This window comes from Acromyrmex echinatior, chromosome 18, assembly GCF_024713525.1.
Source record: "Acromyrmex echinatior isolate Ae372 chromosome 18, ASM2471352v2, whole genome shotgun sequence".
Taxonomy (NCBI): domain Eukaryota; kingdom Metazoa; phylum Arthropoda; class Insecta; order Hymenoptera; family Formicidae; genus Acromyrmex; species Acromyrmex echinatior.
The window spans coordinates 839,307-864,792 of record NC_141869.1 but is presented as its reverse complement, the minus strand read 5'-3'; the positions used below and the strand labels follow the sequence as shown (position 1 = coordinate 864,792).

At 37.7% G+C, this 25,486-nt stretch overlaps 4 protein-coding genes across 11 annotated transcripts in view; 1 reads left to right on the top strand and 3 right to left on the bottom strand.

Moving 5' to 3' along the window:
- The window catches only part of LOC105150561 (uncharacterized), a 62,976-nt gene extending 48,865 nt beyond the window's left edge, over nt 1–14,111 (bottom strand). Inside the window, exons 1-2 of one of the 3 annotated variants that reach the window (XM_011063732.2) lie at nt 9,210–14,111; nt 6,826–7,825 (exon numbers count right to left, since the gene is read on the bottom strand). In XM_011063732.2, coding sequence (XP_011062034.1) covers nt 6,826–7,272 — 447 coding nt within the window. In that variant the 5' untranslated portion in view covers nt 7,273–7,825; nt 9,210–14,111. Of the gene's footprint in view, nt 1–6,825; nt 8,982–9,209 lie in introns of those variants that run through there. The other 2 variants (XM_011063731.2, XM_011063733.2) reach the window with 2 other exon arrangements.
- Nucleotides 14,112–14,255: 144 nt separating this feature from the next.
- LOC105150603 (hypothetical protein) lies at nt 14,256–15,653 on the bottom strand. 2 transcript variants are annotated; one of them, XM_011063791.2, is made up of 4 exons: nt 15,415–15,653; nt 14,930–15,222; nt 14,718–14,848; nt 14,256–14,638 (listed from the first exon to the last, which is right to left on the bottom strand). In XM_011063791.2, the coding sequence occupies exons 1-4, from the start codon at nt 15,472–15,474 to the stop codon at nt 14,397–14,399; spliced, it is 726 nt and encodes a 241-aa protein (XP_011062093.2). In that variant the 5' UTR covers nt 15,475–15,653; the 3' UTR covers nt 14,256–14,396. The 2 variants fall into 2 exon arrangements, with proteins under 2 accessions (XP_011062093.2, XP_087271718.1); XM_087415592.1 differs by having other exon boundaries at nt 15,311–15,448.
- A 1,657-nt stretch (nt 15,654–17,310) lies between these two features.
- LOC105150558 (uncharacterized) lies at nt 17,311–19,495 on the top strand. The gene is made up of 3 exons (XM_011063724.2): nt 17,311–17,530; nt 17,629–17,709; nt 19,180–19,495. Exons 1-3 carry the CDS (start codon nt 17,352–17,354, stop codon nt 19,235–19,237), a joined length of 318 nt encoding a protein of 105 aa, XP_011062026.1. The 5' UTR covers nt 17,311–17,351; the 3' UTR covers nt 19,238–19,495.
- An 8-nt stretch (nt 19,496–19,503) lies between these two features.
- fmt (phosphatase 6 regulatory subunit 1-like protein fmt) lies at nt 19,504–25,335 on the bottom strand. Of its 5 annotated transcripts, none has more exons than XM_011063725.2 (18): nt 25,196–25,335; nt 25,002–25,081; nt 24,746–24,897; nt 24,528–24,649; nt 24,147–24,317; nt 23,852–24,030; nt 23,660–23,773; nt 23,442–23,571; nt 23,135–23,287; nt 22,937–23,047; nt 22,791–22,855; nt 22,498–22,699; nt 22,198–22,287; nt 22,017–22,114; nt 21,771–21,852; nt 21,460–21,688; nt 20,983–21,376; nt 19,504–20,902 (listed from the first exon to the last, which is right to left on the bottom strand). In XM_011063725.2, the coding sequence occupies exons 1-18, from the start codon at nt 25,253–25,255 to the stop codon at nt 20,749–20,751; spliced, it is 2,586 nt and encodes an 861-aa protein (XP_011062027.2). In that variant the 5' UTR covers nt 25,256–25,335; the 3' UTR covers nt 19,504–20,748. The 5 variants fall into 5 exon arrangements, with proteins under 5 accessions (XP_011062027.2, XP_011062029.2, XP_011062028.2 ...); XM_011063727.2 differs by having other exon boundaries at nt 21,771–21,810; XM_011063726.2 differs by having other exon boundaries at nt 22,017–22,096.
- Nucleotides 25,336–25,486: the final 151 nt, after the last annotated feature.

Here is a 25,486-nt window from a genome sequence, read left to right as displayed (position 1 = left end):
CGATTAACTTTAATCGACGATCAGATCCTTTAGAATTGACCAATCACATTTGTCATTTCGGTTAACGACAGATGTGATTGGTCGATTCCAATGGATCAAATCGATCATCGATTAAAGTTAATCGGAGTTGCTCGAAATAACTTTAAGGATGCGATCCATTTACGAGCGCTCATGACAATCACGAGCATTATCCTTGTTTAATATTCGATAATAAACAACAAGGATGAAATCAGCGTTGTGAACACGTTAAATGAAACACACCCTAAAAAAAAAGGAAGATAATATAATGTAGAAAACAATTTTGTAATAATTTCTGATAATGAAAAACATTTCTGTGGTTAATATCGAATTTTATAATACCAGAGAACAATTGATAGAATTCGCCATTAGCGGCAAGTTAATTTTAGAACGAAGATACGTACATGACTCGGTACATGATTTTCATACACATAGAATTTATCGACAATGCGGTATATGATAGGGCGTGCGCCTTTACGCACAATTTCTGTACGAACGTACAAATCTACCATGGCGATCCGTGAACAATAACTCTTCCTCCACTCTCGGCATTTAATGGCCGGCCATCTATTTATCGTGGAGGAAGAGGAAGCGGCTGATGGGTAGATAGGTCGAACGTTTTGTAACTAATTTCGCGAGTAAATTGTCCGTAACATTGGTTTGGTGCACTCGGACTAAACTAACGATAGCTAACCGGGGGCTGGAACTATGTCGGCGTGCCAACGCGTGAATCCTGTATTGTACTCCGATCAGGATTTCGAACCGATGGATATAATTTCAGTCGCGAGATTTCAATGTAAATATACGAAAGATGATCTCTGTAGTATGATTAGCAATTAAAGCTAAATTTCTAAATACATTAAATCAAAATAATTTCAAACCTTTGACGATATTTCACGCAAATTAAACAATATTTGACTTTATTCAACTTTTGTGACGACCATCATGGTGTTATGCTTTTATGTTACGATTAATTACCATTTATTATCATTTATTAATAAATAAAAAGTACAGAGAAATTGACGATATTTTTTGTTAATGATAACAATATGAACTATCCTTTCCGTACTTCAATCTTTGCAAATCTAGTCGATATCTATGGAGGAAGGAATGGCAATTTCTACAAAGCCGCGATTACTGTTACTATTACGTGGACGCTACTTGAGCTACTTGATGATTATCGAAGAAAACAAAGTAACGTAAAAGGGAAAATTGCAACTGCTGCATACTTATGAAAATGTACAATGTGCTCGAGCGTAAATAATAGGGACACGGTAGCAAGTAACGATATTTGCGGGCGTTTAATGCATACGACGTTTTGCGCACGTTCCGCATATTTCTACATTCGTTTAGAATTTAGAATAATCTGTCTTCTTCAAGCTGGTTCCAACGATACCCTGTAATATTCCGAGAAAGAGAGGAGAAAAAAGAAAAGAGATGCGTATGAAAAGAGCGAAAAAGTTATACAGATTCTTTGGCCACGATTCAAGTTAATATTGACATTTTACTTATCGATAAAATAATAATAATTATTTCTGAGCACAATAATTTGTAATGTATTTAAAAAGAACTTAGCAAAACGCTTTTAGAATATTATTTCTATAATACTAATTATATAACTGTAAAAACGTATAATAATTAATCCGCACATCTCATCCTCTTTCAAAGTTAACTGTTATGTACTCTTGGAGAAATAACAACAATAAAAAAGGACGAAAAGAATGTGACGGGGAAAAAAAGTTTGCTCTTTTTGCGCAAATCCCATTGTTGAAGCACATGATCCGACCGCAATCGACCCCAAGTGAGTGCAAGTATAGAACGTAAGTAACTGCACGCCCACAACGTTCGCGATTCGACGTGAGTCACTGACTACAGGCTGGATAATATGACGACGGGTCGAAGAGTTCTTCGGAATCATAGAAAACATCGGGAAAGGGTCAATTACATCGGTACAACCTAACTCTTTACGTTCGTGTCGATCTGAACTGTCGTCTTCTGTCGTTCTGTTCTACATTCCTGTCGCGAGTAAAAAAAATTTTTATCGAAATGCAAAAAACAGTTTGTAAAAAACGTTGAGAACGTACTCTCTAAATTCTTTGAAGTGAATCTCACTGCAACAGAGTGAATTTCTCTTCGAAAAATGCAAATTTTCCTACCTTTTTTCAAGAGTAGCAGAATTTTCATTCTTTCGGAGTGAGATTTCACTCTGAAAGAAACTTAGCGATAGAACTAATACGAAAGTCGTGCAAGTAATAATTTTATTATGAAGCAATATATCCGGACGTAGCATATCTGTAATGCGAAAAGATTGTAATAAAGCAATCCTTGCGAGTCACAACGTCTCATTATAAGATAAAGAATTTGCCGGCAGCCGGTAGAAATAAGCGAAGCGACACGAACAATATTAGCATCGCATTTTCGGTTAGGTCATCATCTCCGCTCGATGTTAATCACGCTTCTGCCTTTCCTCCCCGCCTCCTCTGTTTGTATTTGTACAGCGAGTGAAATAATCGGCGGTGGAACGGTAATCGTACGCAGTTTTGAAACGAAGGGCGGTGAACCGTGGAAATGGTTCGTCCGGTGGTGGTTGGGATGTCCTTTCTGGCTCGAGCAGCACAATAATCGTGGATTTCCGTCCGCTTATTATCTTACACGCGTCACAATGCGTTTAGATTGCGTCGGGGGTATCGGCTAATTACCGGTCGCGATTTAGTCGACCGTTCCCGCCTGCCGACGACGGCGTGAGACCGAAATATTTATGTATATCGAGCTGAATTTCTCATGTTGAAGAACATTATTATTGAAAACTGTAAGAAAAACCTAAGCGAGAATATACGAATGTATGAATATGACAAACGCAAATGCTGTGGGATATACCATATTCAGAATATACACTAGGAAGAACAATTTTGCTGAAGTATCTGAAAATTTAAATACTCTCTAAATTCTTTGGAGTAAAAATCTCACTCTAAAGAAAAGTGAAAATTGAGAGCCAATCTTGAAAAAGAGTGGTTCAATTTTTGGAAATTCTAAAAGTTTCCGAGAATAGAAAAATCTGAAGATAATTGTGTTCAATCATCAATATAATTAATGTGGGAAATTGAAGTATAAACAGCACAGTCGAAATTTTGCTCCTATTTTGAAAATAATTTTAGGATGTATGTAGACTCTAAAGATTTATAATTAGGATGTATGTAGATTCTAGAGATTTATAATAGATTCTAATTTAATGAATTGAATTCCTACGTTGAGCCTGTAAATGGCAATTATTGCAAAATTTCCTATATTTAGGTTCAAAAGAAATTTTATATATAATAAAAGCTGTAAATTAAGTAATATTAAAAGATCCTATTTGATTGTTCAAATATCAAAACAAATTTATAAGATTTAATTAAAGTTGAAAGAGATTCAAAGTAGGATTAAAATGTCGACTTTTTGCCGCATTGCAATGCTGCAAAAAGTTATAACATTCTAATAATAAACTTGAGCATTCTACACAATTGTTTTGATAGTCCAATAAAATTATTTTCAGATCTCTATTCTGGCTAAATTTTTAGATGCTTCAACGAAACTTCTTTCCGTGTAATATTCACAACATTCGTAATAAATAATATTTTTTAATCCTAATCTCAGATCTTCCAAATGTATTAGGTGTTGGAATTAATTCGTAGCGTTTTTTAATGAAAGAATGTTATTTATTTCACATGAGCATTAAAAAATACATTAATGAAAGTACTTCCCATCACTTGTAAAACGCTACGAATTAATTCCAACACCTAATAATTTGGTTAATTATATTATTTAGTTATATAATATATTATTTAATTAATTATTTAATAATGTTGCATATCCTTATTTTTCGGAAAAAAATCAACCAACCTTTTTTATTGTAAAAAAATACTGAAATAATGTATTGCATACATAAAAAATTATAATTACATTATGCGATAAAAAAGTCCAGGACAGAAGTAAAGTTTTAGATGAATTATCAAATATTCCATCCACTCAGATAAAATTGATTCCTTTAGACTTGAATTCACAGTTTCGAGAGGAAATGTAATACTTTCTTTCGCATGATTTTATGGTACTCGGAAGTACCAACGTCTTTCGTAAATAAAAAAAAGTTTCGTTATGTGTCTGTTTCGCGTGTTGTAATGTCGTTTCTCTCTCTCTAAGTTTCTTCTCTCTTTAAGTTTCAAACACTATCGATATTTGACGACGAATCATGGTTATATATGTCAAAACACGGTATTCAGGAATCGATAACGGTATCAAAAAACCGGTTTCCTATTGAAGTAAATAGGTGCTCGTTGTGCAAAATTCGTAGACCGGCTTTTCGTCTCGGCAAAGAGACTGAAACGTCGCGCGTGCCTTTTCTCTTTTGATAACATCGCGAGCAGAAAACTTTCCATACTCGATTGATCGATTTCGATCTCAAGTAATCAATTTATAATTCACGTAAAATCATTTACGTATGAAAAAAAAATGAGAAGAGCCGCAATACAGGAGGCACAATATATCTCGGTTTCTTTTGAGATATTTTACAAGAACTAATATCGCGAGAACAAATTCGATACCAACGCGCTTTCGCAAATTGCATCGAGACGATAAGAACATATACTGCGTTTTTTCAAATTGTCTTTCCAAATGGATATCTTTTTCGTTATTATTCAATAGATATAAATGATTAAGAAGTGGAAAAATAATAAAGAAAGACGTTCCTTAATATTTTCATTGAAAAAAAAATTGCCTCTAAAAAGAAACTTGCCAAAAAAGAAACTGCAATCAGAACAATCATATATACTGGCGTGCTTTTGAAACACCCTATATATACGGCCAACAGATTCATTAACGAAATAGCGGTCTTTACGAAAATCCTGAAGCCTTAACGACAAGCGAAACGGCCTTCGTAATGTGAAAAGTACACGCTCTCGTTCGTGGCGTGAGAGATCGCACGCACGCACGCACGCACGCACGCACACGTGTGCCACATAGATAACTTCCTTCGTAAGGTAGAAGAGAGGCGTACGACGCGTGTGCCAGACGGACGGCGCGGTATCAAAGGATATTTACCCTGTCAACAGCGTGGCTTTACGTGGCGGAGACGCCGCTACGTCTATAAGGGAAGAACATATAGTACTCACTCGTACCGAGATAATAGTAATGGGTATTATTACTCCGCTCTATTATTTTACGATGTAGCGCTTCCCGGGAATTGATACATTATCGTGGAGTGTTGCGCGCCGAGTCGAGTCGCGCCGAGCCGAAACGAGTCGTGCGATTGACGAATGATTAAGAACGTAAATAATCATCATTTTTCCGAGATCCACTATCTACCACTCGATATATCGCCGATGTAAATCACACCGACGCGCTAATGGGAAATCGATAACGGATAGGAATAAAAGCAAATCGCATTAATCATGGTACTTGAGTTAAATTTCAAATGTAATGAGCAGAGTTAAGTATCGATTCCGAACGGATTAGTCCTACTGAGTTTTTTTTTTTGTTTTTTTTTTGTTTTTTTTCCAAGGCGTACCCGATAATCAATATATCCGGGGAAAAATTAACAGCTGTAACATTATTACGCCTAGTTGAAAACCTATAATCTCAGATTTACGATTAAAAACTGTCTTAGTCGGCTAAGTGACACGTGACTACGCGATCGCGTAGATATTTACATTTATTGTAAAAAATTTATCGAAAAGCGATTGAAACGGCTCTCTCAAGTCACTTATTAAGCAAGCATTCGATAGGTATTACTGCTTAAATTAAATCAACATTTGCGTCATGGATGTCGCATACCAAATTAAGTTACGATTAATTAACTGAAGATTCGATTTGTGCCAGGAATACAAAAGTCATGGCATAAATAGACTCTATTGTAATTTTCCCGACTAAACTACTAATTGCTACTAATGGATTCATTCGGTTTCTTTTGATCGAGACTCAGACCTATCTTCCTATGCATTATTTAATTCTAAAAACAACAAGAGAAAACTCACTCTCATTTGTTCACTTATGTGTCAACAGCTTTAAATTATTTGATCGATTCCGCGCATGATGTGATTTCAAAACTTTCAAATTTATTTCATATTATGAGCTTAAGTATACATACATGTTATACATCCGCGTTATCGAATTAATAAAGATTATATTTTAACATGTGTGTTTTCGTTCGCACAATATGGCAATTTTGTATATCAGTATCAAAGAGATGAACATATCTTTCAGATGTTTATTTTACACCAATGTAGCGAGATTAATATCAATCTTAATTTAATTTATTCTTTATCTTTTTCTTAGAACTAGCAGAAGATAAAAGATAAGTTAAAAATCAAGATTGAAGCTAATCTACGTCGACAGAGATGGGCAGAGAAGAGAGTCACGTTTATTCGTACGATCGCAGAGTACGACTTAACAAGAGGAGAGTAAATTGTAATATGGGATCTACAAGTCGTAGAAAATTAATCAATCGCTCTAAATTTCTTACAGCGAAATCTTACTCCAAGAAAGCGAAAATACAACCACCCTTCACTTCTTGAAAAAGAATGACAATTTTTACTCTTTTTAGAGTGATTTTCACTTCTTTGAAATGAGACTTTCACTCTGGAAAGAATAAAAATTGTCACTCTTTTACAAGAAGTGAAATATTTTTTACTCGTTTTCAAGGGTGGTTGTGTTTTCACTCTCTTGGAATGAGATTTCACTGCAAGAAATTTAAAATGATCACAATCGAATATGAGAAGAATAATCGACTTCTAAGAATTCCGACAATTCCTAGTCGAAGACTAGTCGATTGCTTACCTGCATCTGAAGCCACGAGTAGTCGATGTAGGCGGTGGTAGTGGCGGTGACGGCTCCGGTGATTCCGGTGATCCCGGTGGACGCCGTCGACGAGATCTGCTGCCAGCTGTCCTGAGCGTTGCATCCGAGTACCGTCGCGAGGGGTCCGTCGGGTTGGGCCCGATCGGGCACTATCTGATCGGCGGCGTACTGAGCGGCGTAGGACGGCTGGATCGTCGGCGGCTGGATGCCGACGGCGGACGGTAAACCGGGTAGAGACGCCGGATGAGGGTGCTGCGTAACCCCCGTGGTGGCCGCGGCACCGGCGGGCAGACAGCACACGCTCGCGTCCATCCGTGGCGGCGGAGAGTCGTAAAAGCGTAGCTGTTCCGGCTCCGGCTCCGGCTCCGGCTCCGGCTCCGGCTCCCGTGTCGTCGTCCTGCCGAGGATTAATCCTCGCGGCACCATCCAACCCACGACCGTTGCCGCTCGCGCCGTGATATTCACCGGCCGACGGCTGAGAGGATCGATTCGCGGATCCTCGGATCCCTCCTTCTTCGATTATTTATTTAGATCTTTCGTCCTTCTCTTCAGGTCGATCGAGGTAGAGGACGACAGCGCGGCGGTACTATAACCATCTTCCGCGGAGGAGCAGAGAAGAATCTCCGGTTGTTCTCCGAGGGTTTAATTTTCCAAGTATCATCCAATCTATGATTCGTTAAGAATTCCCACTGGCTCTCGAGGTAATGTCGACGGATTCTTCCTTTTTAAATTCTGGATCCGCCCTTTCTCCGGATGGACCGTGATAAAAAACGGAACATCACTATCTCGCGCACGGCTGGCTTTCACTTAATGTCACTTCGATTCGCGATATCCGATGATACTCGGCGATCACGACAAATCACGTACATCGGAACCGCGTTGACGTCCCGCGCGTCGAATCCAAGGAATTCCGTGCGCAAAACACTATCCCGCACCAGGCTGCCGAGTGCTCGTCGAATGTCGTTGCGAGCATCGCGTCCTGTAAAAAAATAGACGCGTTCTCACTATTAGTCCAAGTTATTTTTTTCTCGATAGAAAGAGAGTACTCCGATCGGCGACGTCGTCGTCGTTGCCGTCGTCGCCGACGCCGCCAACGCGCCGCTGTCGAGGAGCACTAAAGCGAGCAGGGAGAAGCATTCGACTCCGATTTCGAAATTAAAACACGAGTCACTGACGATACTCTAGACGAGTTCTCGCGACGAGAACGCGTTTCCCAAACGGAGACATTGAATAAGTTCGAAACTATGTAGTTTGATCCGTTCGGGCACAGTGCGACGTTCAAGTGGAAGATCGATTATAATCAGATACTTCCGTGAGGAAAATGTTCCTCCTGCAAGAAATCGTCATCGCGTCGATCGATGGGGCCTTTATAATTTCCTTTTCCTTTAATAATTTTCCTCGATAATTTTCTTTGTTTTTCTTTCCAAAGGAAACCCTTTCACCTGTCGACAAAACACTTTCGTCAGCTTAGCCGGCACTCGCGACAAATCTCGAACGTACGGTTTTTCCAACGTAATTAAATTTTCACGAGATACGAGACGAGAGGAAGGCGATTCCAGCAGGATTCGGGAAGGATAAAACGCGCGCGCGCGCGCGCGTTCGCGAACGATCGAATACGCCGATCGTGGTCGACCGCCACAAGATCCGCGAAATGACGTTTCTCGACGGTGACAGCGCGCACTCCCGTTAACGCGTTGACGCGCGCGCGTGCTCGCCACGGAGGACCACGAGGATGAGGGCGGAGAGAGAGAAAGGGTGGGAGCGAAAGAGAGAGAGAGAGAGAGAGAGAGAGAGAGAGAGAGAGAGAGGACTTACGAGAAGGCGAGGGTGGTAGTGGTGGTATCGATGGTGGTGGTGGTATCGATGGTGGTGGAAAGGATGATGATACGGATGAAACTGGCGCGCACGGCACAACTCTTGAACTGCGCTCGCGTACCGTCCGCGCTGCGCACGCGCATGCGTGGATGCGTGTCGTCAAGGCAACGGTTCCAGAGTAACTGCTTATAGCGAACGCAGCCCTCCGCGACGAGCAGCGGCGAATGTGTCGCTTCTCTCTGTCTCTCTCCCACGTTCATTCCCGATCTCACGCGCCTGGCTCACGCCCCGGGCGCGACCGATTCGAGCGGTCTAGGCGGCCATCGAGCGCACGCCCCCGTCCTGACACCGCGCGAGCGCCTCTCCCTCTCCCTCTCCCTCTTCCTTTCTCTCTCGGTCTCTCTTCCTTAACCGCACCGCGTCGGTCGCTCGTCTTATCCCCCCCCCCTCTCGCTCTCTCTCTTTCTAAGCTCGCGTCGAGTATTCATCCGCGTATATACACACACTTTCCCCCTCCCGCATAATAATGTCCTATCCTACTCACTCACCTTCGGTCTCCTACGATTCTGCCGTCTCGATCGAGCGAGCGTTCCGCAGATCATCGCGTCCTTCTTCCGCACAAACATTGAACACAACGCCGCCCGCGCGTCTCAACGGCGCGCGATTATCGACGTGAGCTATCGAGGATCTCCTACCTCCGCCGACTTTGGCACACTTCTCTCAACGTTCCTCCGTCCTCCTCCCGATTTCTCCCCGTTCAGCCGCTTTCGCGGCACTGCCGTCTCGCGATTACTTTCTTCCATCTCTCGCCGCCGACCGAATCATCCCTCGAACACACCACCGTCTAAATCCCCATCGTACCGCGACGTCGACGAGATCGCGACGGAGACGCGGCGAATTTTGAATTCATAGGAGAACGAATCGCGACACGCGCGCCACGTCACGTGACTGACGTCACGCGCGCGACTCACCCTGCCGGCGCGAAATAACGACCGGTTTGAAAATGGCGTAATAATTAATTTTGAAACAATACCACATGATGTAACTAACCGTCGCAAATGCCTTGACACGTAAAGCTGCACCAGTTTCAAGCGTATTCGAGGCGTCACACCCTGTGCCTATAAATCACGATTGTTGGTTAAAACATTCAAGATTGTATTTTTATTTTTATTTATTTGACATCACGTAGCTGTGTTTATCTTAATTTCATGTATTTCCTGCAAAATGATTGCGATGCTAAACTATTAGGCAGAGCTCTGCAGGGTCGCGATTGGTGCATAATTTTGCGTTTTGAGCCATTTATTATACCGTTATAAAGTAATACGTATAACAAGTTTGATCACGCACCCAACTTTCTCCCAATGAAATTGGAAGGCTGTACTGGAAATTTTCGCATGGACAAATTGATCGTGTGCTGTTTTCAACCTGAAACGCGAAAGGATTCACAAGCAATTAAGAGCTTGATGAAGATATCGATATGCATTTTGATATTTTCATTACGATACGCGTAATCCTCACGTTTTTCTTTCTTTTTTCGCATGTTTTCTTACATATTTGTGCTTCGTTTAACTTTAATCCCGATTTAATTGAGTTTTTATCCTTTTTTTAATCCTGTACTGAAAAAAGTTGGTTGAACCTGAAATTGAACGAATACATATTTTAACAAATGTTAAAATAAACAAATTTTGAGTGCGTATATTCTGATTATGGTAATCAGACATATTTGGTTGCATAAATTTTAATGAAAATACTTTCGATTGAAAAATAGCAGATTATTTAATTATGATAAGTAGAAAATCTGTTTAGGTCTATATTTCTTTAACCGGTTTACGTCACGTTAATCCGATCATGCTCTTTTTCTTTTGTAGTCATAATAACCTGCTTATAGATATTATTATTACGCACTAATGAAACTCTAACCGGTATCATATCTACATGTTTTGGTTGTGCGTATTCCAAAATATTTAATTATAATAATTAAAAATTCTATTTACTTCTATCAAAGTTTACTTAACATATCTTGTTAATTTAATCATGATTTTTTTTCATAAGAATATATACTGAATAATAGATTAATGATATTCTTTAATTACAATATTAATATCAACCCATAATTTATTGACTACATTTGTTGTACACTGAAGAGGATCAATTCTTGAGATTGAAACATCTGTAAACTGATTTTGAATGTATTGAATTTTAATCATACGAAGATTTTGTGTTGATTCACATTTGGCTGCATTTTTGTATCATTTGATTTACTCCTTGGAGCCTGTTTGATGTCCTAGTATTTTTTTTCATGTAAAAATTGAAGAAAAGCTAAGGAGGAAATTAAATCAAGATTAAAGTTAATCAATATTGACAGAAACGAACATTAATTAGAACGTTACAAACGCACGTAATCTTTTTAACTTCACCACAGATATAACAATGTGCTTCATCGACAGTTGCATTGTAACAACGATGATGAACAACAATGGTGAACACATGGGCGTAGTCAAAGAGGGGCAGAAAATCAATAATAAAAAAAAACAAAACGAATCTAACAATTCATATCATTCGATCATCTTCTTCCTTCCCCCTCGGGTTCAAAAATCTCAACTCTAATTTAAATCCACCCTTAACAAAATCCTTACGCCTATGGGTGAACAAATCGATCATTAAATCTGAAAACGGGTCTTGTGATGAATCTGTACCTACGATGACGGCGGGGGATACCGAGAGATCGAATTACAAAGTAGCAACAACAAAGTTAGCGAGCGTTAATCGTATTCCGCAAATCGCCGCGACTTCGATTAGTCGAGAATGCGACGCGCTTCTCGCGAGTCGCGATATATCCTCGCGCGTCCATAATGCGATCGCATCGCATAATATAATACACGGGAGATGGAGAAGCGGACGCATGCATCTCCGCTCTTTCTCTCTCTCTCTCTCTCTCTCTCTCTCCCCATCCCCCACCCGCCCTGCAGCGCGCCTCTCCTCTCCTCTCCTCTCCTCTCCTCGCCTCTCCCTCTTCCTCCGCGACCGCGACGAGGCAGAAAGGTTCCCTTTCTCTTTAGATTGTAAAACGATTTTCTATCGCGGCGCTTTAACTCCGCGCCGCGCGGATTTATTATATATGCAATGGGTTACGCAAATTACGACAAAGTGCAAATATTTCACATGACCTGCACCTGCGTGACTCCCCTTTCTACACGTGATCGTTTAACCAGGCACGTGAATCGTGACGCGCGCGACGTTGTGTGTATATATATATATATATATATACACGTATATACGTGCAACGCTCGAAATTCCGACGAGTTTCCTGGGATCCAGAAGTAATCCCTCCGAAATGTACGCAATACAGCGCGAATTACATTCCTTATGCACGTCGACCGAGGGAGACGTTTTCTGAGAAGTGGATTAATTCGAGAGAGATAATGAGCGGCGAGTATATAACTTACGAGTTTCGGAAATCCTTTTCTCCTCTCTCTCGTCTCTTAATGACGCTGTGCGATATCAATGATATTATTAAACCGATCTCACGACGTGATCGCAAACGCTCGCAAATTTGCTTTCCAAATTTGAGATTAACTCGTAACGACGATAAAGAAAACATATGACTCGCGATATATTGCTTGTGACTGATAATGAACACTTAATATTTCCGTTTTTCCTTAGTTTACTATAATTACTTCACGGTACGCGCCGTTGGCAAAGTAATGGAATAATTATGAGGCAGATAGTCGCGGGAGAAAATTAAATTACCGTAATTTAGAGAAAATTAATGCGAAAGGCTATTTACTTATAGACTGAGAGAATGACAAGTTTGCGTGATAAAACGCAATGACAGCGGAACATGTCATCGAGTTCAGAATTAAAAATGACCCGGCTCAAGGCCCACATAGGTAGAACACAGAGTCATAATTAAGTCATAATATCATAGGATGTCATCATGATGTCATTTGATACTTGAAAATGAACTTATAAGTGACAAATAAAGTCATAATGGTCCCAAGCAGAACAACAAGTTCACGATAATGTTAAAATGATATTAAAATGAATCGGAAATGGACTTTTAATTATCATTTTGGAGTTATTTTGACATCATAATGACTTGTTCTGCTTGGGATGTCTCCAAGATATTACGACTTGTGCGTTCTATTTGAGGGAAACCTCGCGGGACACTCTCGGAACTCGGAACAATACTGAATACGGGACAGCGAGCGAGCGCGCGCGAGCGAACGAATGACGAGCGAATGACGAGGGCGGCTGACCGGTGAGAATTTAGCCGCGAGCCGCGAGACGCAGCGGCAGGGATACCGCTCGCGCGCCGCAGCCGCCACTCTCCCCCACCTACGTCCCCCGCGGAAGCGACGCGACTTATGAATGGGAGTAGTACTCGCCCATTGGTCGCGCCCGATAGCCAATGGCGGTCGACTCGCATTCGCAAGCACGGCGCGCGCGGGCAAGTAAAGCGAAACGATCGTGTAATAAGTGTATGTGCATATTCCAGCATACTCTATGTATGTAGGTACACATACATACCTGTATACGTCGAGAATACAGCGAGCGACGACGAGAAGATCGAGAAGAGATACCGAAGTAAATCAACCGGATCCTATTAATACCGTGCCATGCTACTGACTTTTCTGGAAAAATTACTAATCGTGCGAAATCGCTTTAAATCGTAACTCAAACTCCGAGACCTTTAAACGGCTGGGAAACGCGGAGCGCTTATATTATGGCTTATATTATTGCCTCGCCGCGTTTATCTATATTTTATCTTATAATTACGTAAATAATTACTATCGTCGTTTTTTCCTTTATCGTAAGACTCTCTCTAAAGCGAGGATTTCACACGAGTCAAATGAGAATCGCGCTTATCGTAGAAATCGGATAGATAACAAAGTCGAGAACAAAGTGTTGGTTGCGCATGAAAAGGCGCGAAAGGCGTTATGACTCTCAACTCGATCCGAAGGCAAGAACGGTAATTCCAATTTCTCCGGGACGGCGATTAAGTCGCTCGATGACAAGAGGGTGGCGGAGATAATCGCACTCGCGACTCGCGAGCAATGCGCGAGGAAAATGTAACGACTCGCTGGTGGAGTCGATGCAAATCGAGACGCGCGAGTCGTACGACAAATACCGAACGGCAATTATTGCCGTTAACTTATGGAAAATATAGGGAACGAGCGCGCGCGGCGACGGCTCTTATGACAGGGAAGTGAGCGAGGTTTCTATCCTGGGTACGTCAAGGTGACAATACACGGCGGGGATGACACCATAGTCGGGATGACGGGGACGAGAGCTCGCTATATTACCTAGCGTTACATTACATCGCATTACTTTGCGAGTGAGAGAACGAGAGAGCGAACTGCATTTACGCGCATTTATGGCCTGGCGTCATCTATCAATTAGCCGCCTCATAGCCGTTTGTGTCTCACCGCTATCTCGCGAGATTGTGACTCAATTATGAGTGGTAGAACACGAGTTACATCTCGCGTTTCCATTTAAGCTCGTGAATCATTCAACACGTTTAGACAGTAAGAATGCGGTATTTTGTCGCACAGAATTCAATTGTATTGTTGATATAATTACTGCAAACGTGATTTATTTATCGTTTATTTTATTCATATTTTTAGTAAAATTCGAACTCTCTTATCACATTTGCAGTGCCATCTATTGATATATATACATATAATATTCATAATACGCGAAGATCAAACTCTATCCTCCAATGAAATTAAATTTCAATCCCACACGTCACCGTATTTAGTTTTCTCTTGCATTGGTGATCGGTTACTGGTACTGGTTGTGGGAACCTGTTCGCTTGTCTCTTTCACTGGAAATTCTCTTGTTTTGGGAGTATACCACTGTTTATGTTTCTTATAGAACTCATCTCTATTTTGATGCCTCAATTCTTCGTAACTGACCCCTTTTTGTATATTTATCGGTTCGGACAAATCCGTATCCTCGGAGACATTGAAATCACCTTCAAACATAATTTATACAGTTATCATCATGTAGTAATAGGTGTGTAGAAAATTTAACAATCATTTTTAACAACTCACTGTTATCTGGATTGATACTGGAATATGTATCGTATGAATTCATCGGTGGATAATCATCGAATACTATCTCTGTAGATGATCCTGCTGGACTTTGAACTTCTGATTGAGAACCTCGATAATATAATGTCTCTCTATAAATAAAGATGCATAAAACCCAGCTTTAACAAAAAACGTAAACAAACGCGGACAACCACGTTACTCAAAAGTAATACCTCTGAGGAGCAACATTTCCAAAATAACCCGATTCCATCATTCTGTCTCGAAGAGTACTATTCGGCATGGAAGCGACTTTTGTCAGACACGATTTGGCAGCGCTTATTCTACCTGTTATCAGACCTACCACGCCACTGACTATGGCGACATATTTGGCATTTGCGCGAAATGGAGTTATCTTACATATCCCATATCCTATGGCTGCAGAGATGATTGACGGCGCAAGAATACTCGAGTTTTTCATACATTGACGTAAGGCGTTTATCTCCTCTGGAGTCAACTCCAGTCCTCCCTGCAATTGGTATGATTAGATTTGAGATAAACATACATTTACGAATAAATAAAATATACGTAAAATAATAAAAAAATTATCGCCTTGCCTTTTAATCTTAGTCAATAAATTATGCAATATATATATATATATATATATATCTATGTTTTTTGACTGTAATAAATCTTGCACATTAAACACAAGAATCCTAACCTGTCTTTGATACTTGGGATAATCGGGTTGCTGTACATCTGTTATTACGGCACTCGTCATGTTTCGCGAGTTTCCGGCAGAAATTCACTCGCACATTAAATTCGAAAAACCTATATCTCGCAATCTATTGTACAGTAATCATAAATGCTTCAAGCAATGATACGATTATATACATATAAATATATTTGATAATTTGTGATAACCATGCATCAAGCAAAACTGAGACGTTGGTACCATCTATGATCTGTGCAGCTTATTAGCTGCACTTCCTGGTTCGAACAGATTCCTTCTTGAACTGTTCTCGATAATAATACGTCTCTCTCTCTCTCTCTCTCTCTCTCTCTCTCTCTCTTTCTCTCTCTCCTCATTTTATAATTTTTATAATAAAATTAAAAAATTATGTGTAATAAGGCCCGGTTGCACCAACGTTATGTTGACTTAATTTAAGCGAGGCTTAAAATTCTCTCTATCTCTGCTAATCCTCTCTTTCCCTCTCTCTTTTAAAACAAGACAAATAGAGTTTTAAATCTCGCTTAAAGTCGAAGTAACGGTTGGAGGAATCGAGTCTAAGATATATACGTGGCTGAGTTATTTATTTAAACAAAGAAGCTACTTTTTAATTATCATGAACTGATTTTTTTTTCTACTACTCTTCTTTTCATTGTTACGTATACATTTTTAATGATTTCTGTAATAAAGTCAAAAAATGTGTAATATTAATAATATTTGTAGTTAAAAGTTATATCTTTAAATAGAGAAGTTGTTATTATTCCAAACTAAAACTTTCTTTATACTCCTCCCTTCATCTGATATTTTTTTCTCAATTATAATAATTTTTTTTAAGTACGTATATATATATATATATATATATATATATATATATATACACTTGTCGAGTATTGCTGACGTAGGTACATAGATGTTTAAAATAGTATTTGAGATACCGACTATTATTTTTGCAGGATGCATATATGCAATATGCATCCGTATATCCAAATGACGCGATTTGTTTGCGTAACCACGCTAATTCAATTATCACGTTTAAGACGGCAAGATATAAAGATAAAATTGGATGGAGTCTCATTGTTTTAAAAAATTTAACTTCTTTCGATGTTACTTTTATGCTTCGTTCAAGTATTTTAAATTAAAAGTATATAAGAAATTATACACGTCTATTAAAATTTATATCAAATAATATTAGAAATCAGGGAAAATATTATTATATTAATATATATCTAATAATTAATATATATCTAATAATATTAATCAATTTATGTATAATATATTATTATATTAATATATAATAATAATAATACAATCTATTGCGCGTTAAGAAAAATATTTTGCTCTATAACGTCACCGTGAAAAATATACATTTTACGTAAATACATTTGGGATTTCCTCGAAAACCTTGAACGAGTTATCAGTGTGACATTTTCATTAACAAACTTGTCGTAGGAAAATTGTGTGGCGCACAATTGCATATAATTTGCACGCGTGACTTTCTATTTTCCGTTCCTAGAAGTTAATTAAATATATAGTATAATTTTTTTTGCGAAAAATTAGATTGAAATTTTCATATCAGCCATTTTTTATGCAGATATTAGGTGTTGGAATTAATTCGTAGCGTTTTACAAGTGATGGGAAGTACTTTCATTAATGTATTTTTTAATGCTCATGTGAAATAAATAACATTCTTTCATTAAAAACGCTACGAATTAATTCCAACACCTAATAAAATTTATATTCGTCGAAATTCAACAGCTGCATCGCTCAATACGCAATCAGGAAATTTTCCACGTGCCACTTATGAACCAATCGAGAATGCGTAATGCAAAAGTATCTACGTATAAGTCACGGTGGTGTTAATGAGAGACAAATGTCCATCACTATAAAAGTCGCGGTGGAATTCGTTCGCAGCTTTGTATAACTTTAAAATGTCGCGCATCACTTCACATCAGCCTTTCTGGCCAGCTTACATCGCGCTCTTATTATTTACATTAATTTTAACATCGATGACGTTGCAACGAGTGGGTGCCAGTCCTCTCCCGGATTTAATAAATAATCATGAGAATTCGACAGAAATTTCGACGGACATCTCGACCAACACCGACGTGTAAATCTCTTTTAATATTCTTTAACATATAATACGCGTATATATATATATATATATATATGATAATTTTGCTGTAAACGTTTTTTTTCCGTCTTCAGATACGTGATAAAAGCTGTAGTTTACGAGATTGGAATTCTCGCGGACGACGATAATACAACGATCAGCGAAAGCACCGAAGGGTAAAACATTTTATTTTATTTTTTGCCTCCCCGCATTTCACTTTTCATTTATCCGAAGGACGTCCAGGGTTGCATGCCAAAACTCTTGAAAAAAAATAGTTGACTCATGAACTAGTATTTACAGCGGTTCTTATTTTAAGATCTGCCTTAAGGAGTCATATATGTTTTTCAGCTTCAAAAAATCGATTTTTTTTTTTACTTATTTTAAAAAGTATATATCTTAGAAACGTTTTAAGACCAGATAAAAAAAAAATTTTTCATTTTATCGCACTCTTGCAAAACATTAAACGCGTTTTTCTCGAAATATCATTTTTTCAGAACGGTCGACATAATAATTGTCTCATCGTTCGTCCGATTAACTTCATTTTTGATATACGTATTTTAAATTAGATTCGCTCGATCATGTCACGAAGGCTTTTTTAAATAAAGTTAATCATTTTCGAATAACAATAAAAAAATAGATATTTTTTTGTGAAACAATGTAGTACAAAAGAAGGGCAAAGAGCCAGTAATGTATAAAAGAACTTTAATTTCAATTAGCATTAAAAATTCATATAAACAATTACAATTACAATTAGAACAACGTTGATATATTAAGACTACATTGAACATGACTTGATTGGAGTCGAAATGTTTGTTGTTAATTGTAATTGTTTATATGAATTTTTAATGCTAATTGAAATTAAAGTTCTTTTATACATTACTGGCTCTTTGCCCTTCTTTTGTACTACATTGTTTTATACGTATAGAATCTTATTAATATTTATTAATTTTTTTGTGAAAATAACGAATCTTTTCTTCAAATTGTAACCATTTCCGTAATCTTTTTTTTAATTTTTCTTGTCATACGAGAATTACAATTCTAAAAGATGATAAAAAAATCAAAAATTTTTGTTTCACATAAATATTATGAATTCATTATGCCCACCGTTTAATAAAAAAAAAATGTACTAAAAAACGTATGCCATTGGACGTAGCCGCCATATTTTTGTAAATTTGTGCATATGTTTTATGTTCATTAAAAGTGCATCTTTAAATTAAAAAAAAAATTAAATCAATCGGCCTAATAATTTTCTTACAATCTCTCGCCACATTTTGACTATTTTTCAAGTTCGAGAAACGTATAGACCTCTTAAGATGCTATCTTTTTCTTCTTCTTGTTTAAGACACTATTTAAGATGGTTTTGAAATAAGAACCGATGATTATTATGAATTAATTCTTTTACTCAGAGTAAAGTTTTGAAACGTACGTTGGCAGTTTAATAAATTAGTGACTTTTTAAAAGAAGGCTATATTGAAAAATAAATCAAATTTTGATTTTAAAAAGTAAAAAAGAAATAGTCCCGGGAATGTCCTTAGGACATAGGATCATTTTAAGAACCCTTGGGAAATCTGTACGTTCCCATTAAAAATGAAAGCCACGCTTACTTTCGAACAATAATTTCAACGTCGTCTTTTTTTGTTTTGCAGACAAGAAAAAATCGACATATCATGGTATAATTCACCGCAGGAAGATCAATTCTCCTAATTTCAACGAATTTTTTTTTTTATCAAAGCGAGTACGGCAGAATACGGGGTGTATTCTATCATACATCTAAAGGCGTTTATGGATCGGAAGCAAAAAGTAAAATGTGAAACATAAAGACTGCGCATACGCGACATTCTCGCAATAGACGTGTATAGTAAATTATTAATTATATGTCGTATAAAATATAGAACATAAAGAAAATGCAGAGTGCGCTGTATGCAATTTATAAATTTCGATATTAAACTAGTAATGCTGTGACACGTGTGTTTTCTTAGGATTTAGAACAATGTTTTATTAGCTTTTTTTCATTTAATTATGAACAATATCTCGTGTACAACGCTATAAACACATTGCTGCTGCAAAGTCTGCGAGGCAGAAGAAAGTCGTGGAACAATCAGGTAACATAATTCATAGAATGATCTCTCGAAGAATGATGGATATACATAAGGTAGCTCAATCGAAGCATGCGCGACGCTTTGACATTAGTTCCCGCAATTTAACTATTCACTTCTGGAAGATCTTGATGAAAGACTTTTAACGTCGCTTAAACATACGTATAAATCTTTCCTTGTTTTTTTTGTTATTTCGGAATGCAAATAAGTGCGCAAGTTCGTCAAGAGCTCTCGATTAATATGATATCATGTACAAATTTCGACTGATTATTACGACAAAAGGTAATAAAAATACTCTCGATTTTCTCTCTCCTCCCTTTTTTCTGCTCGTATCGTATCGTTGAACTAACGTACACTCAGTTAAACAGTAGGCACTGCACCTAAGTACCTTTGCCTTATCGAAGGAATAAGCAAAAGCACCAGTTTGTGAAATACCGGTCTTATATAATATCAAACAGCGTTACGATAACTCTTTTCTCTTATGTTTCTCATCCGCTTTTTTAATATATAAACATATAGTAAATGTTCTGTGTATGTGTGTGTTCGTCTATGTGTAAAAAAATTAAATGTCACGAGTGGAGCAAGCGGATGTGAAATTTATCCATCATCTCTCTTTACAAATTGTCTATATGTATCGCACAAAAATGTTGCGATTTATTCTCTCCATTCTTCGCTCCCTTTGTTAGAAATCAGTTATCAGTTACGTATAAATAACAATTTACGAAACTCTTAACAATAATTGTAAAATATACGGGACAGAGGGAGGACTTGATTTTCGCAGGGATACTTATAGATGTTGGCCATTCAAAAGGTGAGGTAAAAAGGGGATGGGATATACCTATATATAATAAACATCAAATTATTCGCTAAGTGTAGTTGAGCGTCAATCATTTTTCGGCATTCCGGATTTATTTTAAGAGATACCCTGCAGCGGGACCATAATGTACCCATCAACGTTTTCTTAAAGCAATTAACGTGGTGTCTAATGAAAAATAGAGAAGGCGCAATATGCATCCGATCAATCGTTACGACTCGATACTGATATGATTCTCTCTCTCTCCTTCCCCCCTCCCCCCTCCTATTGCCATAGATCATTTAACATAGGCAGAGGGGAACGTTTCATTTAGCGTCTTTAGGCACCGGTATGGCGTCAACAGTGCTAGTGGATGTACTTTCCAACGAAGCGGCTGGAACTTGTTCAATTGACGACTTTTCATTCTCTACGTTCTTCGTATCCTTTACTGTTTCGATGTTCTCCGTGTCCTTAAAATCTCTGAAAAACAAATTTTTCAAATAATTCATTTTAGATTGGATAGATTATGTACGCTAACTATTATTATGCTACATACATACCTACTGACCGATAACTCGCTATTGACGTTCTCATTCGCGGAAATCATCTTGTGCTCATCACTTTTACTATCATTGAGATTAATTTCCTCAGCTGGCAACTTCATTTCGACTACTTGACTATCTACATAGTCTGTGCTCTTTTCGTTACCATCACCAACACTTTTGCTACAAGTTACATTCTTTTCCGTTAGGTTTACAGCTGTAGCTTCTGATATTTTCTCTTTAAGTTCATCGCACGGCTTTTTCTCTTCGCTCACGGTGTTCTCTATACTCAAAGTATTTTCGAAATTTTCGAAATTGGCCCAACCTGTAGATTCTATTGGTTCCGACGATGCCACATCCCATGGATTGACTGGTGGAAGTATAGTGTTCGGAGGTTCGGTATTGTTCCAAGCTAAGATTACATAAGCGATTTCGATAAAATTTCGAGCTTTTTTTTTTAATCAAGTAATATAAGAATTTTTTATAGAAACATACGATCTGTCGTTTCGACCTCCATATTCATGTTCGTGCGTGGTTCCTCCTCTGACGAACTAGAATCCTCCGACGAATTAGAATCATCCGATGAACTAGAATCCTGATGTTGTTGCTTTGAATGCCAATCCCGTTTGTCCACCACAGTCTGGAACGTCAACTCGCCCTCATCTCCCCATTCTAAGCCACTGCCGCAATCTTCAAGCCCGGCTTTTTGTTTTTGTTGGCACAGCTTTAACAAAAGTTATCAATTTTTTCAATTTCAAATATAATACAATACGTATTCGATAACAGTTAAATATTGAGATATCTACCTTATTGAACATATCTTCCCGCTTGTCGAGATCTTCTTCACTGAGATTAAAGGCCAACGTTGTTAATTGGTCAACTGGATTACTATAATATCATACCTCTTAACGAAAACAGTGGGGAGAGAAATGACTATGACAATATTAAGGTTGCGTTCTTCTCACGCGTGTTCTTTCTTGACTCTTGTAAGTTCTATGATCGCGGACCTAGTAGTGCTATATTTTTTAATGAAATCTCGCGTTTATACTTACTGAAGTGCGTCATCACCATCATTAAACTCATCATCGTGGAATCCAAAATTCTCGATGAACGGAGGTGTTATTTGCTGACCCTGATAATTGGAGTACATCTAATACCAAGAATCCGCACGATAAATAAAGAACTAGATAATCTCGATTTATGTATCAATAATATATGAATGTAACCGCTAACCTGTTGAATATATGTCTCTTGCGAGTAAGAGTTGTATTCATTTGGATTTTCCTCGGAGCTCATCAGGTACACATCGGGAGTTTGATCACCCTAAAAATTCCATTATATAATTAAAAACTGTTGCTTTCTCATTGCAGTCATATTAAATTACGACATACAATGAAAGAAAAATTAAAATTTTTTGTTATAAATTATTATAAATGAATGAGTGATATTACGTGTTATTTCTAAATCCATAGAAGCGATATACTTACAAGAAAAAGAAAAAAAATAAGAAATATATGTCACATTACTACATACCATCATTACAGTTTGATGAATTTTATTAATTTCCACCAACTGTACACTCACAAGATTTTCCCATCTAGTAAGACACTCGGGTGATACATTGTTCTTTAAGAAGCTGGTCAGTATATTATTTTTTTCGCATTGAGTGACGATATTGTTCGCAATATTTATTAAATGTCCCATGTAACCTTGACGAACACCATTTTCTTTGTTTCTGCAATCAAATCTCGAAGTTATAACTCTGAATTCTCTATTGCAATATATGCGAAATATTCCGCTAAATTTAATACTTTTGGTAATCTTACTGTTTACTCTCGTTTTTATCCCATGCTTCTAAGATTCTCTCTATTAATTTGCACTTGATAAATATCTGTAAATTAAGACATTCAAATTATTTAATATGTTCTTTTGTGTCATAACTTATTTCCATATTATAAAAGATATAACTCACATTATTATAAATAATATCATTATCCCGTTGTCCGCAATTAATAGCTAAGGCCAGGCACTGTTGTACTTGCGTATGTAAGAAATTATTCCAGGTATATTTGAAAAACAAATCCTATAATACATTTTTGGGTTAAGAATAAACAAAAGTAGACAATATAATAAAAATTCTTAATGATACACTCATATAATATGATCTTACCAACAATGTTTGGAATGTTCCCAAAGTTTCTAAACTTTCATGGATCTTTAAATTCTCCGTCGCCAGTAAAGCACTTAACAACTTTGCTACATGCAAACGAGTATTGCCTAATGGACATTCTAGTAGTCCAACAGTTGTTTTGACGGCAGGTTTCTGAGCAATAAAAATTTTATCGTTTGTAAAATATATAATAAAGAGTAAAATATTGTTATGCACACACACGCACACGCACGCGCACGCGCGCGCGCACACACACACACACACACACACACACAATTTTTTCAAAATGTTTGCAAGTCACTCTTACATATGGCGGCTCTAGAAGAAGTTTGTGAAGATGTTCCAAATATGGTAAGGTAGCATTCGAAATTTTAATACACTGCTCATTATCCGTAGTATCTTCGCTATTACCATGTACATCTCCTTCATTTGATGTGCTACAAAAAATTCAAGCTATTGTATATTATGCTTTATTTATAAATTATAATTTTGTAATATTGCAAAATATATATAAAAACGTCGTACTTGCTGGCCCTTTGACCTAAAAGTACCAAAAGTACTTGTATTCCACCGACAATACTACTTTCTACTTTTTCTACTGTTAGGATAGTTTCTAACAATAGGCTCACAGTTTCTCCTCTGTGTAACAAAATACATGTTATTTGTAAATATTCGTGTAAACAATAAATTATCATAAATTTGCAGGAATAGACTTACGATTCTAAAGTATTTAAAATAGGATCTGGATCAGCACGTTCTGTAGATGTACGTTGAGTTTCTCTAGCTACTGTCACCATATCGCAAAGTAATTGTGCCGCGTTAGCGTGTTTGGCTACTTCTGAAGTAGGTGCTAACAATTTTACCAGTCTTTGCACTAAATGTTGACTATCTAGCCACTATCAAAAAGACGCACACACATATATGTTGAAAAAAATTTAATTATGCAATATAGTAATAGAATTTAATTATATAATGATAGTCACATAAATCAAAATTTAAAAAATCGTCTTACATTTAATATGTTTTGACGCATATCACTGCCCTCAACCTGAGTAACAAGTTTGAGTACTAAGTCCATGATAGCCGAAGTCTCTAAATGTTGCAACAACAAATCTACACATCTCTGACGACTTTTAAGGAATTCTAAAACCTGTAAGCATGTGAACTGATAGGAATACCAATTCTGGAATAGATGGAAATGTATAGGATGGATAAGCATGTGGATAATATAGGAAAGGTAAGAAAAAGTTTGTTATTTAACTAATATTACTTGTTATCGAATAAAATGTTAATCTCAAAGTTATTATATTAAGTACAACAGACTGATCTTAAAATATATACTACATAAGAGTTTTCTATGTACAAAAATAAGAAATGTTTAAAAAATAATTACCTGGTCACTTTTACGAGCAACAAGAACTCCGATAGTTTTACTGAAAAATGATGCAAGTAGTGGATTTAATGGTTGATCTGTATCTATGAAAGAATATAATTTGGCCAAAAGTGCCTCGTCACCTAAAAAAGATTCAAGAAACACACTTATAAAATTCATATAACTTAACAAATATTCTTCTCCAATCAATAGATATCATAACAGAGCTCCGAGTATACCTGCCAGTTTCTCATTCAATGTAGGCACATCGCATGTGAGCAACTCGCAGGCAACATTAGGATACTTGTAGCGCCAACGTTCTTCGATGTCTGTGGATGGTTCCTTAGTAGTTAACGTAACTAATTCTTCCATAACGGCAGGCCTTGTAAGACTATAAATTACATATTGAAAAAATTTGTATTTTTTTTTTTTCAAAGATACCATATAGAATAAAAGCTCGATACAAAATCAGATCTGAAGAATATTTCCACTTACTATTCGACCAGCTTTTTGTTTTGGCTCTTGCATTCCTGAAGGATGTCCTCCTCATCCATCAATTCGTGAAGTGTGACATCCTGTAATCGAGTAACCGATTAGGTACTATCTAACAACAAGGTTCCGGCGGGAGGGAGAAAAGGAAAGGCTCCCTCGTGGGGGAAGTATAACGAGGATAGTCTGAAGTCACTTACCTCTTTGTTGAGCAATGCCTCGATATGCGGCGATGACACGTAATTATTCGTCCAGAACATGATGCTGACCGTGCGTGCGCTACCTCTGCAGCTTAATATCTAAATGTGTCGTGATTTATCGTAGCCCAGGACGATCGTCCGACTCACATCGGCGTGGCGTGGGGACGCACGCACGGGGAAAGGAAAATGGTGCAACACGTCGCGCAAATTCGTTCAGTCGACGAACGACTAACATCGCATGCACGCGTATATGTATCCTCCTGTCGATTCTCTTTAGCACTCTTTAGCACC

Coding starts and splice junctions, on each gene's coding strand:
- LOC105150603 (XM_011063791.2), bottom strand. CDS start 15,474: ATGACGAGTGCCGTAATAACAGATGTACAGCAACCCGATTATCCCAAG. Junction 15,223..15,414: donor ATCCCAAGTATCAAAGACAG/GTTAGGATTCTT, acceptor TACCAATTGCAG/GGAGGACTGGAGTTGACTCC. Junction 14,639..14,717: donor CAGTATCAATCCAGATAACA/GTGAGTTGTTAA, acceptor TTATGTTTGAAG/GTGATTTCAATGTCTCCGAG.
- LOC105150558 (XM_011063724.2), top strand. CDS start 17,352: ATGTCGCGCATCACTTCACATCAGCCTTTCTGGCCAGCTTACATCGCG. Junction 17,531..17,628: donor ATCTCGACCAACACCGACGT/GTAAATCTCTTT, acceptor TTCCGTCTTCAG/ATACGTGATAAAAGCTGTAG. Junction 17,710..19,179: donor ATCAGCGAAAGCACCGAAGG/GTAAAACATTTT, acceptor TTTGTTTTGCAG/ACAAGAAAAAATCGACATAT.
- fmt (XM_011063725.2), bottom strand. CDS start 25,255: ATGTTCTGGACGAATAATTACGTGTCATCGCCGCATATCGAGGCATTG. Junction 23,048..23,134: donor GAACATTCCAAACATTGTTG/GTAAGATCATAT, acceptor AATGTATTATAG/GATTTGTTTTTCAAATATAC. Junction 22,288..22,497: donor TTCATCAAACTGTAATGATG/GTATGTAGTAAT, acceptor TGGAATTTTTAG/GGTGATCAAACTCCCGATGT.